Source organism: Etheostoma spectabile, chromosome 10 (genome assembly GCF_008692095.1).
Source record: "Etheostoma spectabile isolate EspeVRDwgs_2016 chromosome 10, UIUC_Espe_1.0, whole genome shotgun sequence".
Classification (NCBI taxonomy): Eukaryota; Metazoa; Chordata; class Actinopteri; order Perciformes; family Percidae; genus Etheostoma; species Etheostoma spectabile.
This window is the reverse complement of record NC_045742.1, coordinates 10,548,082-10,567,866: the sequence shown is the minus strand read 5'-3', so window position 1 is coordinate 10,567,866 and position 19,785 is coordinate 10,548,082. Positions and strand designations below refer to the sequence as shown.

General features: G+C 38.2%; 1 protein-coding gene across 1 annotated transcript in view; it reads right to left on the bottom strand.

Annotated features, from left to right (window-relative positions):
* Positions 1-6,948, bottom strand: part of gfra4b (GDNF family receptor alpha 4b) — a 39,049-nt gene extending 32,101 nt beyond the window's left edge. Inside the window, exon 1 of the mRNA XM_032528450.1 lies at positions 6,511-6,948. Coding sequence (XP_032384341.1) covers positions 6,511-6,553 — 43 coding nt within the window. The 5' untranslated portion in view covers positions 6,554-6,948. The remainder of the gene's footprint in view (positions 1-6,510) is intronic.
* Between the last annotated feature and the right edge of the window lie 12,837 nt (positions 6,949-19,785).

Sequence of the window (19,785 nt, the reverse complement as noted above, 5' to 3'; positions counted from 1 at the left end):
ACCACTGACAGACTCTGAGTTAATGAGCCTGTGTTTGGCCCTTAGAGGCCACTGTATGTCTATAACCTCAGAACCATTTTCTGAATTTCCTAACAGGTCTAATGGAGAGGGAGATGCTGCTTTTAGTCCGATCAGGAGCCCTACTTATGCAAATACTGTGTAATTTTCACCTTCTAGCTCTAAGCTTGGTGATCAACTGCAGTTTTCAAACCTAGTGTGTTATGCAGATATAAAGAAACCCATTCTGTGAATACATCACTGTCACTTGAGTTAGATAATGACCACTGGTGCTTTTTTCATCTGAGTGACAGTGACACAGTCCGTTTTTACTTTCCCCTTATTTCACTTTTAAACATTACCTGCCAGTATAAAAGAGAGCATTGTCTTATACTTAGAAAGAACCAGACCTGAGATCTCGGACACCGACCAGAAACATGATAATTGAGGGTAATGTTGTGACAGCAAAAGGGAAGGGGGTTGGGTGAACGCAGATGTTGAGAATATACATAAATATATATATATATATATGTACATAGCATGTCCATTCCAGATGTTTCATTGACTTAATCCTGAGGCATCTTCAAGAAACTGAACAGCATCTCCTTTCTACTGCCGTTTGCAGAGTGTTTTCTTTCACTAAACCCACATCATTTCATCCAATAATGCAACTGGTAGACTGATGAAAGCTAACTGCTTGCTCAGCAGTTCACAGAAAGCATTAAATCAAACAAAACAAAATGTACTGTTCGGAAGATCGATTTACAACCACACAGTGTCAAGTTTTTCTACAAAAACAAAGCATCTCACCATGAGCTTGATTGTTCCTCCAGCTTTTACCACAGTGGGATTTTTTCTTGCCAAGACCTTGACTGTTGCATGGGCCAGAATAATCTAGCAAAGCAACAAGAAGCATTTTCCTTTAAACCAAACACTGCGTCTGAGACTTTACTTATGTTTAAACAGAGAAAAAGTTAAATAAAAGGAAGATGTTATTCTGACACTATGAGCTACTGTAGGGTGTTGCTTGTACTTATTATTGGTATTTATTTAAGTCATTTACAAGATTTTGTAACCCACAATGTGCAATTTATTATATCCACTCTGGCTTACAATATCATTATGTACACATTCTTAGCGTGCTTGCACTGGTACTAATTCGCAGAATCTTAAATACCAAGCGCCCATCTTACATATCAAGGTCTGTTTACAGGTATTAGCAGTACTGTGGCATACTGTATGTGCGTTTTGTGGCTCCAGAGGGAGACAAAAAGTTTGAAAATGAAAATAAATCTTGGAATGTAGGGTTAGAAAGAAGTAAACTAAATTAGGCACTATCATAACACACCTAAATCTCAAATTGAACTGTTGGCATTTGCATTGCATTGTGGGTAAGGTAGATGTTGGGTTTTGACAGGGAAGAAAAAAACAAATGGAATAAAAAGACAATATGCCTGGTTCTGCTCCATTAATTTTGATCCTTTATCAAAAACTTTAAAAAAATAAAACTGTCCCACAGTCTCACAATTTTATAGAAGTTGCCATGTTAAATTGGTGCTGTACTCTTTTAACAGTACATTTAGTGCTATTCTCCATTATATTTGGGAGCTTGATCATTTAGGCCAGGATAACCAGCTAGTAGCTTTGTCTGGCTGCAGTTTACTGTTTTGTGCAGCTGCCTGCTGTATCTGAAAAACTATTAGCTGAAAGACACCAAAATGCTTTGTAGAGCTGAGTGGAACTTCAGAGTTGTGTCTATGACCCCGTTTACACTTGGTTTTAATATGCGTTTTGGTGATTCGATGGACTGCCAGGACACATCACCGTTTACACCTGTATCTGTAATGCATCTCCAGCTGACCACTTGTGTTCAGATTTTGTTACTGCCTATGTGACTTCTGCTCAAAAGTCAAGGGGCCCACACACAGTTATTACATCTCCACTCTTGCCAGTCACACTAGCAGTTGTGTTGGTACAGCTGGAGATATCGCTGTCAGCAGAATCCAACACATCTCCTTCCATAGGGCGAGACAATGGACGGTCATGCAAATTGTTGCCCAACTAGTCATAAAATGGGCAAGTTTTAGAGCATTGCTGTGCTGTCACCAAAACAACAACCACTTCCCGCATTGATTGGTGACTTATTTTGTTGTCATGTCCTTGTTGCCACACACATTAGCGTTTAAACTACAAAAGATATGTGGTCAAATGCGTCCCAGACAACCTCAGCTAGCGAGTCTTTGAGTGATCGGATCACAATGCGTCTTTGTGATCGCATTTAAAACCACGTGTAAATAGGGTATCTGGGTTCATCCCCACAATCTAGATCTTTCAGATACACATAGCAATTTGATCCAGTGTAGATTTTGCAAAAGCTTTAAGTACCTATTTGCTAATTGCTCAAGCAGAGAAACTTAAAGATTTTGTTATCTTTTTCAAAATAATTGCCAATGTAAAGCCTCTTGAACATGAGGATGGAAATGTAATGTGAATGAATAGACATTTAGGTTTTACAGCTTTTACCATTTTTTTTTAGCTATAAATTAGGGTCTCTCCTATTTTTATTGGCTAACTAAGTTTTTTACAACATGAAATATAAATGTAACATAGACAGGAGTCGTAATCTGTGTCTTCGCATTACTTGTTGGTGAATTTGTCCTGACAGAGTGCCTTCAATCACATAAATCTCAAGATGTAAACACATTCAGTAATGAGTTAACTGTGATATAACTGGTGGCACTCAACTACAATAAGGGATTAGGGCTTTAAATTCAGACTCGTTTATTTTTCATCCACATTCATCACGTCTAATCAATGTAAAGTCTTTGGTTTTAACCCTTCCGCAGCAGACCCTGACAATGTCACTGCTGGTCTTTTCAACTGTGAGCAGCTTTTACTCCAAACTTCATGTACTGTTTGAAGTTATTATAATTTAATATTATAGGCAGATGATTATGTGAAAAATTGAATACTGTCACTGTTAAAGGCCAGAACTATCAAACTGACTGACATGAGATGAATGGCAATGTTTCAGTGCAAAAGCAGATTTTAAAACCTCACTAATTAAAGACAATGGCATTTTTATACTCTGACAATGGCTGGAGAACAGAATCAGCCCACAGGAAAAGTGTAACAGCCTTTCTGTCTCCAAAGCTTTTAACCCCCCGATCTGCCAGTGAGTGAATGCTACTCAGATATATTGATAGGGTTTAGATAGAAAAAAAACATATTCCTTATAGTTTTATTTCCCGCAGACCATGAGGCTCTTGAGATGCACCACTGACTTTTGAGCATTAATATGTTTTTAAAAAGTTTAGTAAAGGTACCATTAGGACAGATGCAGTCGGTCATTACTGCAGCTATTATTCATGTGAAAATCCATAGCATTTCCCCTGTTTCTTCACCCATTTTACTGCATCATATAATAGTAAGTAGGTAAAATGCACTATAATTTCTAGCCCTCTGTCATTTTGCTCTCCTCAATCACAAGAATACATAGAACTAACTATAGAAAGTCAGTTTTTGCTTTAATCTTTCATAAGATGACAAAAAATGAAAAAGAAAAGTCATAAAATACCACCAATTTGAGCACAATAACAAGTATATTGAATCTCCAGTGTGACCACTTTAAGGACACAACATCCCTTTTAAGCACACACAATTATACAAGGTTCTGTATAATTATCTGGTTTTCTTGTAATGTGTAAGGAACTGAACAGTTATGAGTATGACCAAGTGTTGTAACCCTGATCATGAACAGTGAGTATACAATTTCAAAGGCATCTTATGTCATACATGAGGTCAAAGTGGTACTAACGTCTTGGTAAAACTCCCATAGTCAAGGTTACTTTATCTCCTGTCACCAAGAATGCCAACGCTACTGGGACTGGAATGACTGACCTTTCTGTCCCACAAGAAGACTGCATGAGCATGTGATGGGCTGTATGTCCGCCATGGGTACTGCCTGCTTCAAATGAGATTCATGACAAATGCCCTACGAGAGGCCAGCCAATATGCTAGGTAATAGCATGCTTGACAGTACTTATATGTCTCCATTAAAGACACAGGTCATATCCCACAATGTCAAAACCATTAAATCAAAAAATATAGCATGATGGTAGGCTGCAGCTGGTCGCTGGTCGCTGTTGTTAAAAAAGCATCTCTGATTAAGGTAGGAGGTTAAAATGCAAAAAAATGGAAGACAAACTAAAAAGCTGTCTTGGTCAGAAAATGTTGAATTATGAGAAGAGTTATGACCAATTTGCATATCCTTGTCAACTGCTACTTGTTTTTCACTGCAACTACGAGTTTGAGTGCCACTAGAGATTACTACTTGTGCTTTCACTTTGACCCATTAGTATTAAATGCAATCACCTTGTGCTACAATTGAGACTTGATAGAAAATGGTCGTGATGTGACTGTGGTGCCCCTTTTACCATTTCAAGTTAGTACTGCAGGAAAATGCTTATCTACCCTAAAAAAAGAAGAATTGCACTGCACAATTGTGCTTAATTCTGTATCATTTTGAGCTTCTGTGTGGATCTGTCAAAGTGAGCCTTGGTGCACATTTATCATGCGGATAAGATCAAAGCTTGGACAGTCAACTACTTGCCTGGGATTTGTTTTTATTTCTCGAGGCAACAGTGATTTACTTTGAACTTCTCAACTGACCCTCTGCTAGATTAATGTCTTCTTCAGGACCTGAACATCATCACTGCTCAAGGTTCATGTTTCAGCTCAGATCAACATGAATCAGATGTCTACAGTAATGTAGATATATTGATTGATTTAAATTATTATTATTTTTTTTGTATTCTAGAGCAACTAAAGGTCATTGTTAACAATAAAAAATTGACAGATATCTCGTTTTGTCTGAACAATAGTCAAAAATTAAAAGATATTAATTTCACAATGATATTAGACATACATAGCAGCAAACAGTCACATTTGTAGAACAAGAAACTGAAAAGGTTGCATTGTTTTCATGAAAACGACTCCAACATTTTTCTGTTGATTAATAAATGGACTGATATTTATGTTGAACCATAAACATTTGGAAGATTGTGATAGTTTTGAGATCCTTCCATTGGCTGTGAACCATGTGTGAACTTGGTTTTCTGTCCTTGGAAGTCACAGAATATCAGAATGCCACATAAATAGGTTAAGTCATCCAAACAGTTTGTGACCTTTTGCAGTTTGGTGTTTGCTAATTTGTTTGAGCAAATGGCCAAACCAGATATAATCAGCATCCCTAAAACTGTGTATGTAGAACTAAATTCAGTTCATCAGTAATTTATCCAGAGTATAGGGCAACACTACTGCATAAACATACTGTACATTTATTTAAAACAAGTACAGAGACTTGAGTTGTTTTCAAGCCTATGGCTGGAGCACAAGCTGTCCCTGTCTGTCTTTAATCAGCCATTACCAGCCAAATCAACCAACAAATGTGAGATCGTCAAATGTCATAACACAGAGAAAAGCTGATTCAAAAAGCAAAGTGCATTTGTTTCCATTCAGCATTTTTTACTCTCTTCATTCATTTGTCGGATGAAGACCTCCAAAGAGGACATTAATAATAAATGAAAGGGTAAGACATAATGCATATCCCTGCCTTTGTTAAGCAGGAAAGCTGGTGCCAATTAAAAGGAGATGATTATCTCTGGTGCCATGGCCATCAGTGGGTAATTATACAGTTGGGAATGTGGCAGTAGGATTGAGATTGACACATTTGTGTATGGTGACAACGAGACACTGTGAGCCAACAACACACAGCTCTCCTCTCTCAAGAATGTGAATTGTTGCCACAGAAATCGATATTCCAGCTTTGCTCAATTACATGGAGAGCAGGTAGCTCATTGACACTGAAAAGACTGATGTACTGCTGAGAGTGGTCACTTTTAGAGTCTTTACTAGATTAAACAATCAAGCAAGTATGGACTAAAACTTTAAAAGCATATAGTAGGTAATATGACGGATATTATTTAGTGTGAGGGTAAAAACCGATTGATTATTAGCTACGATAAATATTTTATGATGCAAACATTGATGGAATACGCAATGGGCTTCTGCATAACAAGGAAGCAAAAATATATAACCCACACTGACCCATGGGATAAAGGAGTATTCTTGTGCAGTTTTTATATAGCGCATGAAACACACGTAACCTACTCAGACACACGTTTAAGCACGTGCGCGTATGCGTAACGCTCTTACAATGCTGTACATCCCAGCTAATCTCAAACAGGAAAATCATGTTCTTAAATTAGTATTAAGTAAAACAATTATACATAAATGTACACGTTTCTCTTTTTTACATTATTGTTTGAAAATATGTAGTTTGGCACTCGAAAGATGAAAGGAAAAACGACCGACAAACTCCTTTTACTGGATTGATTTGATCAATCAAACTCCTAATGGAGCTGGTTGGATTATTTTTTTACCCTGCTGAAGACATTTAATTCTAACATTTGCTACGTTTATTTATTTAATAAAATAAACGCTTTAACTTACCCAAAGTTATGAGATGAAACAGATAAACTCCCCACAGATCCATCTCTATTTGAAACCAGAATTTCAGATAAGGCGTCGGACCTACACGTACAGCTGTATGATTACAAGGCACGTGCGGAAATCATTATTGGCAGAAGGAGATTACTCTCTTTTTAAGAAATCCTTAAATCGTCTTTTCAGCTTGTTGTTGTTGGGTTTTATTTTCTTAGAATTCCATCTGTTTCTTCCAAGACGATGTCACAGTCGCGCTTCTGCTCAAAGCCAGAGCCATGCGTAATGATGTGAGTGAAAGTTGTCCTGTGCGCTGTATGGTCCGACTCCGGTTTCGTGAGAGAGAGCCTTCTGTTGCGCGTCGAGGTGGACGCACAAGTCCTTGAGTCCGCTGCTGGAGAGATGCTGACTGCTGCCGGGAAGAACCACTGCCAAGAGGGAGGGAGAGAGGGAGAATGCAGGAAAGGGCATTAAACTGCCTGATTACACAGGCAGGGCTTCTGTGGCGTTAATAAAGTATGGCACAAGGTTAATTGATAAACAAAAACAATATTATAATATTAATACAGGGACTCATAGTGTGACTGTGGTAGTTTAGTGATCTTAATCTGCCTTGTGGTATTTTTTTAATAATGTTATAGCACTAACCGATGATCCAGTATTCCCGTATGATCTTTTTATTGTATCCTATAGATTTATTATAATGTTACAAACATAGAGTCGGCTATGTTACACGATTTTTACTTAATAGCCTACCGTATTTCTATACAGGCTGATTTACTGGCTCGCCTTTTCATGATTTGTGATGATTTCTTCCCTTATCAGCTCAAGGTCCAACAGTTGTCATTTAGTTTGGTTATATAATATATACAAAGTGTGAGTTTTTTGTAGCAGAGAGTTAATAAAAAGGCAGTTTGAACTGAAGCTGTGGTGCATGTAATTTTGTTTTGGGGTGCTAGTACCGATAATAACTTTCTGGTCCAGTCTGTCTATTTATTTCTTCTGTATGCCTTTGTTGTGAAATGTCACAATTTTGACTCCAATCATTCACAATCAAATGTGTTACAAGGGTAAATTGTAAGCGTAAGCGTAAATAAAGTGTTCATGATCAATGCTAAGCCTATATCCTCTATGAAAGTGACTTTGTACTGATAGAGGTATTTCAGTTCTCCCAGAATATCAAACAAAAGATTAATATCAATACAAGAAATAGCACTCCAACTCCCAGAAGAGGCAGATGTGGGGCACTCTCAACCAGAAAACTATTTCATTTTGTTTTCCTGTGCAAAGTTTGAGAGCTCATAGTACAAATTCATGTGGACAGCACACCTCTTGGTTATACAATAAAATACAAAAAGACAAGCAGTCCCTTTTGTAGATTCCTTCCCAAGTCATATTGCTTCAGGTGTTGAGCCACCTGAATTGGCCATATTTTCTCTCAGCAGTTGTTTAATGAAACAAATTACCACATTTATATTGTTAACAGGATAAAAACACATTTTTAGGAACACCAGGAAGTCACCTGGACCGCTTGTGGTGTAGGCAAAAGTTACATTTTGTATACAAAGTAGATTCTTTTATCCTCAACTGTTTTTTTCTTTGTTCCATATGAAAGTAAAAATCTCCCCCATAGAGAGGTGGATCCAGTTCCTGGTCTCTACCAGAGCTGCACAGCACATTTTCAGAGTGTTCACTGTTTTGAAACAGAAACGTATTGATTTTTCAGTGTTAAGAATTCAACTTTCGCACCATCTGTTCATTTTATGGTTCAGCAGCTCTTTTCGTTGGAAGAGAACATCAGCGGGTCAGGATGTGCATTTGGAGTTTGTTGACTCACCCCTTTAGTGCGTTTCTAAAACGGCAACAACAAATGGAGTTTCCAGATGATCAATGCAAACAAAGCTGGCGAGGAGCAGATAACTAAGGGTCACCATGTTGGATTGGACATACTCAGTGTGTGTACTTCACTGTATATGTCTGTGAATGTGTGTCAGTGTCTGTAATGCAACAACAGGGGTCCAAAAGGATGATCCAGCTGTGTACCAAAGACAGAATGAAGACCTCTGAAGTGCCATTTCAGCCTGCTGGTGTTATCTTTGCTGCCATTCATGGCTGCTCTACTATAGTGCTTCACTTACATGAGCTGACAAAATTAAGCATTTTCAGAGCCTTAGTTGTTTCAAGTTTTTATTTATTTTTGCTGAGGTCTTAAATTGGAAAGACTGTTACTGTAAAATGTCTTTACGCCTCAATGATTGTAATTTTAACTCCCTAACCAGCTTGCAATGAGAATATTTGGAACAATACATTACCATCTCTATTGGGAGTTAGAGTGCTTAAATGTGGGGAAGATGTGCTTTATGAATCTTTAAAAAGCAACTCAGTGCCACAGGGAGCTTCGTGTGCATTTGTAATTCAAAATCAACATTAAATGTTGCAAAAATGAAAAAGCCCCATCAACAGTTTCGGAGAATTAGAGAGAAATGTTTTCCCTGTGAATCTATAAAGTCTTTGGCTCTGTCTTCGTGGATTGTGGATGCAGAAGGCTTTATCTTTCTTACCCCCAACCTAACGTGATCTGAATCACCTCAGCTGGGATCCAGGTCCTGCAGTAATATGGCATGGCTCAGTCTCTTAAACCAATGGTTCTCAAACTTTTTCACATCAACGAACACAAATTAGAACACAGACCCCCATCTGATAGGACTTTATCCCAGAGTACCCTACCTGATAGAATTTTCATTTAGATGTTTTATCACAGATAGTGAATGAGCAAAATAGTCTTACAATCTGTCATTGTGTTACTTATAGATGAAATTATAGTGAAACCGAATGATTCCCCTATTTGCTGGGGACCCCCTGGTACCCCTTCAAGGACCCCACTTTAAGAACCACTGTCCTAAACCAAAGCCTCTACTTATAAAACATTGTTATTTTGTTCTAGGGATAGTAAGTGACTGTCAATAGGCCCAGGATTTCTTGCTTCTCTGACAATCTTTCAATATGGAGAGTAGGTGCTGGTTTAAGCTCTAGAGATGGACAGCTCTCTGTTCTTGCTTCAGGCAAAGGTACATTGATTTCCTATCTTAGTGAGCCGCAGCAGCGTGGACACAACATTAATGAGGGATTAGTTATTGTACTCATAACCATTGCTGTGTCAAAGTGCCAGAACTGGGTGATAAAAAGGGCCTTTGTAAATATTTGTTGGAGCCATGCAGCTACAGTTACTGCCAAATGCAGACTTTTATCTTTGCATGACGAACCAAAGCATAGTGTCCTCATTTCCCATTGCTTAAAAGTAGAGTGTCCCATTTGATGTATGCCAATTTTTTGTTAGTTTGGGGGATTTTTAATTTCGGGCTCCTACATACCACTGGCACAGCCTCTCAGGTGTTTTCATTTATTCTGCCTGATTAGACCTTGTTAAGTTTGAAGTTGGGCGAGCCAGGCTGGAATTCACGCAAGGTCACCAAATGCCCTGTAACATTTACCTACCTATTCAGACATTTTGACCTAGTATAGTAAGACACAGGTGCAACTTAACAATGGCTCTGATCCATTTGGGTCTTATTAATGCCTCGTGCACACTAGAGGATTTTCATAGCTGATTTAAAAAACATGGAAGACCACAGACTTAACAGATTTAACCAATTTCTAATATTTAAATTGTAAGAATGCACACACCAGACAATTTAGTCAAGACAGATCTCACAGAAACACGCATGATCAAAAGGGACTTCAGAAAAAAACAAAAAAACATGCCAGCAGACCTTCGTCGTCAGCTAGTTGCACTAATGTGTTACTTTTTTGAGATAATTATTTACTACTTAAAAGTGCTTATACATACATAAGTAACTCGGTTGACAATTGTTATCCCTGCCACCAAGATGCTCCTCCATTGGTCACATATCATGGAAAGTGAAACTTAAATCTGTCATGGAGCGGTTGGATTCATTCACGCACTTTAAAAGATTTATTTAAAAGTTTCTTTATTTTCACATTTTTATTTACAGCATCACATTTTGATATTTATTTCACAATAGGCTGTATTTTAAGTTATTGGTAGAAAACAGGTAGTTATATGTAAAATCAGACACTGAGCGCCCCCATACAGCAAAATTGCATGATCCTCGTTTCATACCACTTCTGCGAAGATTTGACTGTGAGATGGTTAATTGAATCAGGCTCCTTCGATCGAAGCGTTGAATATTGAACTGTTTGTCTCATTAAATTCTGACTTTGCCTTATGTTGTTATTTTTCCTAAAATTTACCTGTTTGTTTTTAAATTGGTTGTCTTAATTGTTTTTCTTCTTAACTTTTTACCATAATTTGAGATATCACAGCTTTGCTGTTCTTCTTTCAGAAGACGTTGGCTGCCATTCATTGTTGTGCAGCATGGTAAATAAGTTTCACAGACATTTACCTAGGCTGGATAATCTTTCACAGTGAACACAAATCCTTTATTAGCATTTTACTTGACTTTCCAGTTTGAGCAATGTTGTTTCAGGGTGTGCATTATTTTACACTCCAAATACTGTCAATGTTTGGACATTTAAAGGAGGAAATGCAAAGTCTGCAACAAGAAATAATCCATGAAAAGCTTATACATTTATTCTCTCATCCATGTAATAATCAAGACATCTGTGTTGCCGGGTGGAAGAAAGGTGGGTTAGAGGTGGAGACAAGAGTTAATGTAGTAGTGAGCAATTACAAGTCTTGTGACATGTGTTTCAGGACTTCATTCTACAACTCCAAACAGTCCCTGTCGATTAAGAAGCAGGCCATACGTACTGCTCCCGGGATAGCATCGTCATAAACATACTTGATTGGACCATGGGACACTTCCGCTTTCTTCCCAGCACAGTAGGCTAATATGGGACAGACTTGAACCAACTTACAAGGACTTGAACTCGTTCTTGAATATTTGAAGGTGCTTAATGTGGTTTTATGAAAGCTTTAATTTCTGCAGGCCAGGCAGTATTGGCAGATGAGTCTCTTTGAAATGTCAGGGGAGAAAATCTACCTTGTCATCTCCAGTGTTTGACCAAGAGGGACTCCAGTATTTGTCAAACATGCAAGGAATTGTGATCCTAGAAGGGTGTTTCACAGCCAGTGCCATGCCAAATAGAGCAGTGCTCAAGCGGTGCCAGACTGCATGGCGGGCATTTGCACCGACAGTGACTCCGTTACTTCTCACTACAACAGATGGTGTCTCTGCATACTGTGTGGAAGGTTATATTACTTCTCTATGAATGCCTAGATGTCTCTTAAACCTAATTTGGACCACACAGGTGCAGACACAAACACACACAAACACACACACACACACACACACATACATATACTATGCATGTAACATAGTAACATTCAGTACATGGGATAAAAAGAGAGGGCACTACTGAATTAATCAAGCAGTAATTCCAATCCAGCCACTACAACCTCTCTCTACCCACTCTCACTCCATTTGTGCGTTTGCATGGAGGGTCCTCCACAATAAATGTCATTCCAAACCAATTAGTGGGGAGTGAAAGTGGGTTACAACACCCTCCAACAGTGAGTCTGCATCAGTGCTAGCTAACAAACCACACTCAATTCAAGCGCAGAACCCTCATTTGTTTCACTAAGAAACAGCACATACTTTTCTTAGTTTAGGAGTACTCTGTACATTCTTTTTATTCTTAATACTGTGAACCTTTACTCAAAAATATATATATATGCACATTCCTGCCCCACTCTTTCATTTTAAACAGTTACATTGTACATGTTTAAAATGTATTTGTATCATATCTACAAGCCACCTAAATATTGTGCACCTCATTGATGGACTCATGAAATGCTGTCTCTAATCTGTATTAACTTTGATTGTGTAATCATTGCGGGTGATTTTAACATTCATGTTGACAACCCCCAGGACAGGGGGACCAAAGAGCTGTGTTGTGTTTTGAGAACTATGGACTGATCAGCATGTGACGAAGCCCACTCACAATAAGGGACACACTCGGACTTGATTGTCTCAAAGGGTCGAACCTTTCCAAGGTGTTTGGTGACTGAGTTGCTCTCTCTGATCATTCCTGTGTTTTCTTAACGGCACTATCTCTGTGCCCAAAAGTGTCCAAACAAAGATAATCAGAAAACGGTATATCATGAAACACCAGTGAAACATTTATTCAGCTTTTCTCCTCCAACCCGCCTCTTGGGCTATCAGTCAGTGAGCTTGTAGACAATTTCAACTGTAAAATTACAAATGTTATTGTGCCATTGCTCCCACTAAGGTCAAAGTTGTCTTGGTAAGAAAAGATCTCATGGAGAAATGTCCTACTGGTGAGAACAGAAAAAAGAGAGTGTAGGAAAGTGAACGAAGGTGGCGAAAAACAAATCTCCTGGTCCATTATAACACCTATAAGAGAGACTTCGCATTTATAATTTGGAACTGAGGAAGCAAGAAGGTCCTTCTTCTCTGATATTATCTCTAGAAACAATAATAATTCACGTGCTTTGTTTGCTAATGTGGATAGGTTAACAAACCCTCCAGTACCAGTAGCATCTGAACTTTTATCTACCAAGGCCTGCAATGACTTTGCTCCTTCTTCAAGACAAAATTCAGAAGATTAGACAAACAGTCAGTGCCTCCATATCAAGTTCAGGACATGTTGTGTCACAGTGTTCAAGCAAAAAATAGTTCCAATATGACAGAATTTCACACAATCAACCATACAAACCTGGAGGACATTTTCAACATCTGAAAACCTCGACCTGTTGCCTTGATATCTACCAACGGGACTTTCAAAAATGTTCCAATGTTTGACTTCTGATTTCTACAGATTGTGAACACACTCTTCTTTCAGGTATTCTTCCACAGGCCCTGAAAACTGCGAGTAATCAAGCCACTTTTAAAAAAGAACAACCTAGACAAGTCACTAATGAGCAACTATAGGCCAATATCAAACCTTCCGTTTTTAAGTAAAATCATTGAAAAAGTAGTCTTTCAACAACTCAACCATTTCTTGTCACTAAGCAACAGTTTTGATACCTTTCAGTCGGGTTTCCGACCACACCACAGCACTGAAACGGCTCTTGTCAAAGTCTTAATGACATCCACCTTAACACAGATAGTGGCAAAATTTCAATCTTAGTATTACTGATCTCAATGCTGCATTTGACACGGTCGACCATGAAATATTAATAGACCGATTGGAAAAACTGGGTAGGACTTCTGGCTTAGTACTAAACTGGTTTGAATCCTACCTAAAGAATAGGATTACTTTGTGCAATAGGTAATTATACATCTGAGCGTACAAATATGACGTGCGGAGTTCGCAAGGCTCCATTCTGGGGGCTCTTCTGTTTAACATCTACATGCTTCCACTGGCTCAGATTATGGAGAAAAACAAAATAAGTTAACCATAGTTATGCGGATGACACACAAATTTCATAACCTTATCGCCAGGGGACTATAGTCAAAAACAAAAACTGACTAACTGCATCGAAAACAATTAACGACTGGATGTGCCAGAACTTCTGAAATTAAATGAAGGAAAAACTGAGGTGTGTTGTTTTGGAAAAAAAGAGGAACGATTAAAAGTCTGCGCCAGCTTCAAACAACAATGTTAAAAACAACAGACAAAGCCAGAAATCTGGGTGTAGTCATGGACTCAGACCTGAACTTTAACAGCCACTTAAGACAATTACAAAGTCAGCCTACTATCACCTAAAGAAATAATAAGGGTTAAAGGACTTAGTGTCAACAGGACTTGGAAAAACTGGTCCATGCTTTCATCATCAGTAGACTTGACTAGTAACGGGGTCTTTACAGGTCCCTAAAAAATCAATCAGACAGCTGCAGCTGATTCAGAACGCTGCTGTCGGTCCTCACTAAGACCAAGAGACGGATCACATCACTCCAGTTTGAAGTCTTTACACTGGCTTCCTGGTCTCACAAGAATGATTTCAAAGTACTCTGCTAGTTTATAAATCCCTTAACGGTTTAGGTCCAAAATACATTTCTGATCTGCTACTACACTATGACCCCCCCAGACCTCTCAGGTCATCTGGGACAGGTCTACTTTCTGTCCCAGAGTCAGAACTAAACAGGGTGAAGCAGCTTTCAGTTTCTATGCTCCTCATATCTGGAATAAACTCCCAGAAACCTGCAGATCCGCTGCTACTCTCAGTTTTTTAAATCAAGGCTGAAGACCTTTCTTTTTGATGCTGCTTTCTTTAAATTAATGCTCATTTCTTCTTATGCTGCACTGTAACTTTTTTCTTGTGTTTATGTGTCCTAATGTTTCTATTTTGTTTAACTGTCTATCATGTGTTTATTGATTTTTATGAGTTAGACTTTAACTGTTGTACTTGTGTTTTATCTGTTTAATGATTGTGGTAAACACTTTGAATTGCCTGTTGCTGAAATGTGCTATACAAATAAAGCTGCCTTGCCTTGCCTTGCCTTGTTATTGTGTATTTATTATATTTCTTGTTTATGCACCAAAACACCAAAGCAAATTTCTTCCGATTCTGAATTTTCTCCATATGCTAATGCCTATTGTGGAGTGAATGTAGCCTTATTAGTGCTGTGTTGCCGCGCGATCTGAAGCCATGGTTACAAAATGTAATGACAGATCCTGTTTCCATGGGAGAGAGGGAAGTTCGTCCCAAAGCTTGTCGCTAAATTTATATCCTACACCTTAATGAAGGATGTTTTCAGGTGTGAGTGCGACTCCACACAGAGTTACACTCATCATGGATTGGGAGAGAGTAGGGACCGGGTTGGAATTAGGCCTTTGTGTAAAAATAAAGATTGTAATAGTTTTCTAATAGAACAGTGACAATTCAACACCACAGTCACAAAGGTTTACCTCCCAATCCTTCCATTCTTTAACAGCTGAATATAGGACACATGCATTGGCTCCTGACTGGCTTCATTGCAGTGTAACCTCCTTTTTAAAACACCTTCCCCTTTCTTTCACCTTAGGGTTCAGCTATTATCACGTATGTATTTAAAAATGATAGGAGCCTTAAAAAAGAGTAAAAAAGATCAGGTTACGCTGGGTTGTCAAAGATGTTAAATTCATGAGACTCTCTTATTTTCCAGCAAGGGCAATCTATCTCTTTGCTAGGTTTAAAGGGGTGATAAGGTTATCCGAGAACATCTATCACTGATTTCCTGACACTCCTGGTGGCCAAAAATAATCAGATGGCACCTGGATCAACAGCTCTTTTTTTTAAGATCCATAACTCATGCTCCTGGGAATTGTGAATGCGAGTGCAGACACCAAAATATGTGTGTGTGCAAATGGCTCTTTTTCTCTGGCACTTCGATGAGAATTCATGCAATTCACTGCACGTCTTTTTAAGCTAGGAGCACCGAGCAGATGTTTGTGGGAAGATGTTGCAATTGAAAACCAGTTTGATTCACATTCTGTCAAAGTTTAAAATACTTACATTTTTTGGACTATGAATGCTTAAATCATGATCAATGGTTTTGCTGTTGGGATACTCACCAGCAAATTGATAACTGAAATAAACCGATCCCATAAAAGTTTGTGAAATGAGCACTAAGTCTGATCCACAAAATACCTGTTGCGTGTTACAATGCACCGTCTTGCTTCAATGATTGTCATGCATAGTGATCTGAGCTGATCTGTGTTTACTCAGACACAGTTTGGTATTACAAGTGACACAAAGATAAAGACCAGTGGCAATACAACAGGACACTGCTGAATGTAATTTAGATGAAGTTGAGTCGGGTCTTGGACATTAGGAAGCGTCTAGACCCCTCAAGTTGTGAGTTCCATAGCTATTTGTAGCCATTGTCAGTTGCAGCTTGTCAATCATGTACAAGCGAGGCTACAAAAAACAAAAAAAGTATATCAGATGCCCAGATGTTGCACAGATGTCTATGCTACTATGAAAAAGGATTTTACAATAGGAAAGTTATCATAGCGGCAACTATTCTATCTTTCATCATGACCTTTGCAGACTGGCTCCATTCAAATAAATGAGAGGGCTGCTTTTTTCCATGCATGGCTCAAATCGGCTCAAGAACTTGGCCCTAGGGCTAATTAATTAATTAGGTTTAAGTAACCATGCCAGATTGGTTAACTCAAGCTAAGGGTCTGAATGCTTACAGCCCTGATAGACCACACTGATTTATACACCCAACCAGACCAAAGGGGTATGAGCTGACTGACCATTTCACCTACTTAACCAATGTCTATACTGACTGTATCACGCAAGCAGCATGTATATCTGTATAAGCTAACAAATGTAGACTTTTAACATAAAAAGGAATTTCATGGTCACGTGAAAGCTGTGTTGGCAGCAGGGAAATGTGTTTCTGTTCTGAGAGTTAAACTGTTCCAAAACCTGAGTTATATGTAGACAGTCCATACTCCCTTTAGAAGTCTGCGTTGTCATAAAAACTCTACAAAGAGAACTTTCCATTAAACATTAGCCTTTATAAGGTGTTGCTGGTATGACAGTGAGAGATGGAGCTCATTTTAGGTGCATGTCTTTGTTATGAACCCGTGTCTTAAGACTGACCTGACCTGGACCCGCGCTCATTGATGTTACACATGCCAGTTGTGTATGCGGGTCCCCTGGGAAAAAAAAACAATTAGCCAAATTAGAAGGGAAAATCTGGTAAGAGCAAAGGTCAAAAGGGGAACCACTGCTGTTTTCCATGCTGGTTGTAAAGCAAACAGCTCAGCAGCAGTGTTATTTCTAGGAGTCTAAAGTGGAAACCTATTACTTTGGTTGTTATCTCACAAGATATGTTGCTTGTGAGCATTATTATTTTCACTTTGTCAAAGACTTACTTTACATACACACACACACAGAATATTATAGTTTTCGTAGGGCATTTTGCATCATTTCCATAATATATTCAATCGCAAACTCTTTGAAGTCATCATCACTTTAATTTCTCCTCAAACAAGCTGAGGTAGCACGTTACCTTGTGTCTTTATTTCGGCTGCAGAGGGGTTGAAGTTGGGAGCTCTGTCTTCAGCAAGAAAATGAACTTGCAATTGGTAATGAGTCCCACTTCCATCCAAGTAGTTATTCATGAAATTAGCTGTTTGGCAGTGCGGATGGATGCGACTGTTCACACAGCAGTTTGCAAGCTGTCATTGAGCTGTTGTTTTTCATTTTCTTGCTGTTGGTATGATAATGCTATTTGTGGATTCTTATTAACAGGGAAATTAGCAGCTGCTTGTGGTGAGGTAAAGTTGTTAAACTTGTAATGGTATTTATCCATATTAAGTATGGAGAGGCTAAACTATTTGATAGTCTCCATATGTGATCATTCATTTTCCGTATTTTAAAACATATGGAGGCTTATGGAGGCCTCCATGTCAGGAGGTGATTGCCTCTTTTGGCCCGGAGGCAAAGAGAAGTGATCCTTCAACTCATGCAGTTTTCAGCATGTGTAGGTTTTTCCCTGTGCCCTGTACTGCTGATACTGGCCTGAGGTTTCCATGAATATTGCACTGTACCATGCTCTATGATAAACTCCATGTTGTGTGCAATGTATCACATTACTTCATGAATTAGAGATGAAGGTTATGGCAGAGGAATACCTCGCATTCAATGTGGTTCAGATTAGGGATTCACAATTCAGATTTTTTTCTCTGATACCCAGTGAACTTGGGTATTAGCAATCAATCAGATACAGAACCAGTGTTTTTGTTTCTTCTTATTTTAAAATCTTCATATATATTTAGTCCAAATTGGTAATTCCAAGCAAACTATAAATTAAAATGATAAAAATAGTTAAGCTTTATTATGTTTTGCGTGTGTTTCCTCACATTTGATGCATAACATTGGAACACAGGTCCGTTCATTAAACTTCAGTCATATCATTCTGCATGTAATTTATCAAAAATGAGCTTTGTTGTGATGTCAGTATTGGAAATACATTCTTATTATTATTATTCAGCCATATCCCAAAGCTCTAGATTTAGTTTATTGCAGCATTTGCAGTCTTTAGAAATACTGATGGATTTAAAAATGAAGACGTCTCTGAGTACATAAGGTCAATTTCCTAGGGTTTCACTTCTCTAACATGAAGAAAAGATCCTTTAATCATTAATTTAGCATGTACATTTTACCAGCAGCACATGTTTACTGCACATAAGTATAATTTGTACACATCATCCTAAATACTCCAACAATATAAAGCCTGTCAATGAATGACACAAGAGAAGTTGTGTCATGATAAGCTGTCATTGTAAAACCTATCACATAATGCGCAGCGAGCATTATAAATAATAAGCCAATCTGCTGTAGGTGTCAAGTCCTCCTGCTTTAATAAATAACTCCTCCATCTGGTCCCCATATCTCACAGTGCTCGCACTTTATAGATTTTTGTTTGTTTATTTAGGCTCCTCATTAGCTCCTGCATCTTAAGAATAAGATAAAATAAGCTGGAAATCACTGCAAAATAACACACTTCACAAAATTATATTTTAAAACTTTTTCCACAATTATTAAGATTTATAAAACAGAAACTATGCGCTTGCTCGGCTTTGTAAATCTGACAAGAAGAATGTGTATGCATATTTCTGTTTTGAGTACACAAAGTTTTAGTCATGTATCTGAGCAATTTTAGACATCTGGCGCCTGATGTGTAGCGGTTTAAAGATTTAATCAGCTGAGTGTACACGTAGGTTGAATCACAGTGACGTACTAAGAAGGTTCAACAGTCAAATGCAAAATAGGATTACACAGCCTCTTCAAAGTAATGAAATTACTTTTTCCATTTTGATCATGATGTCAAGTTGGTTACCTGTCACAGGACACTGCTTTTAGATTAATAAGAATACTTCACCACAATAATCTAAATGTATTTCAATCACAAACTCACCGTCTCATCCTTCAATGAATGATCCAAAAGGGTTAGTCGAGTGAGGTACTGCATTGTCCAATGAAGTTCATGCAGATACATATTCTTACTAGATCTCTTAACACAAACCATAATATTTCTACTGCTTAACACAATGGTCACCACAAAAAAATATTAAACTATTGCCCATGCTTTAATAAACTTCCACAAAATAAAGGGAAACCAATTCTGGAAAGTGCATTCTTAAAGTAACACTTTTAGAACTTAGCAGATCTGTAGTTCCAATGAGACATAATGGGACAATTTGGCTTCCAACCTGTAGGCGGACTGACGCGGTTAAAGTTGCATTAAAAGTTGCATAGTGTTGCTTTAAAGAAGGATTCAAGTACATTTGTGTGGTGTACGTATAAATAAGGGCATTGTCCAGCCTAGAGAGGAT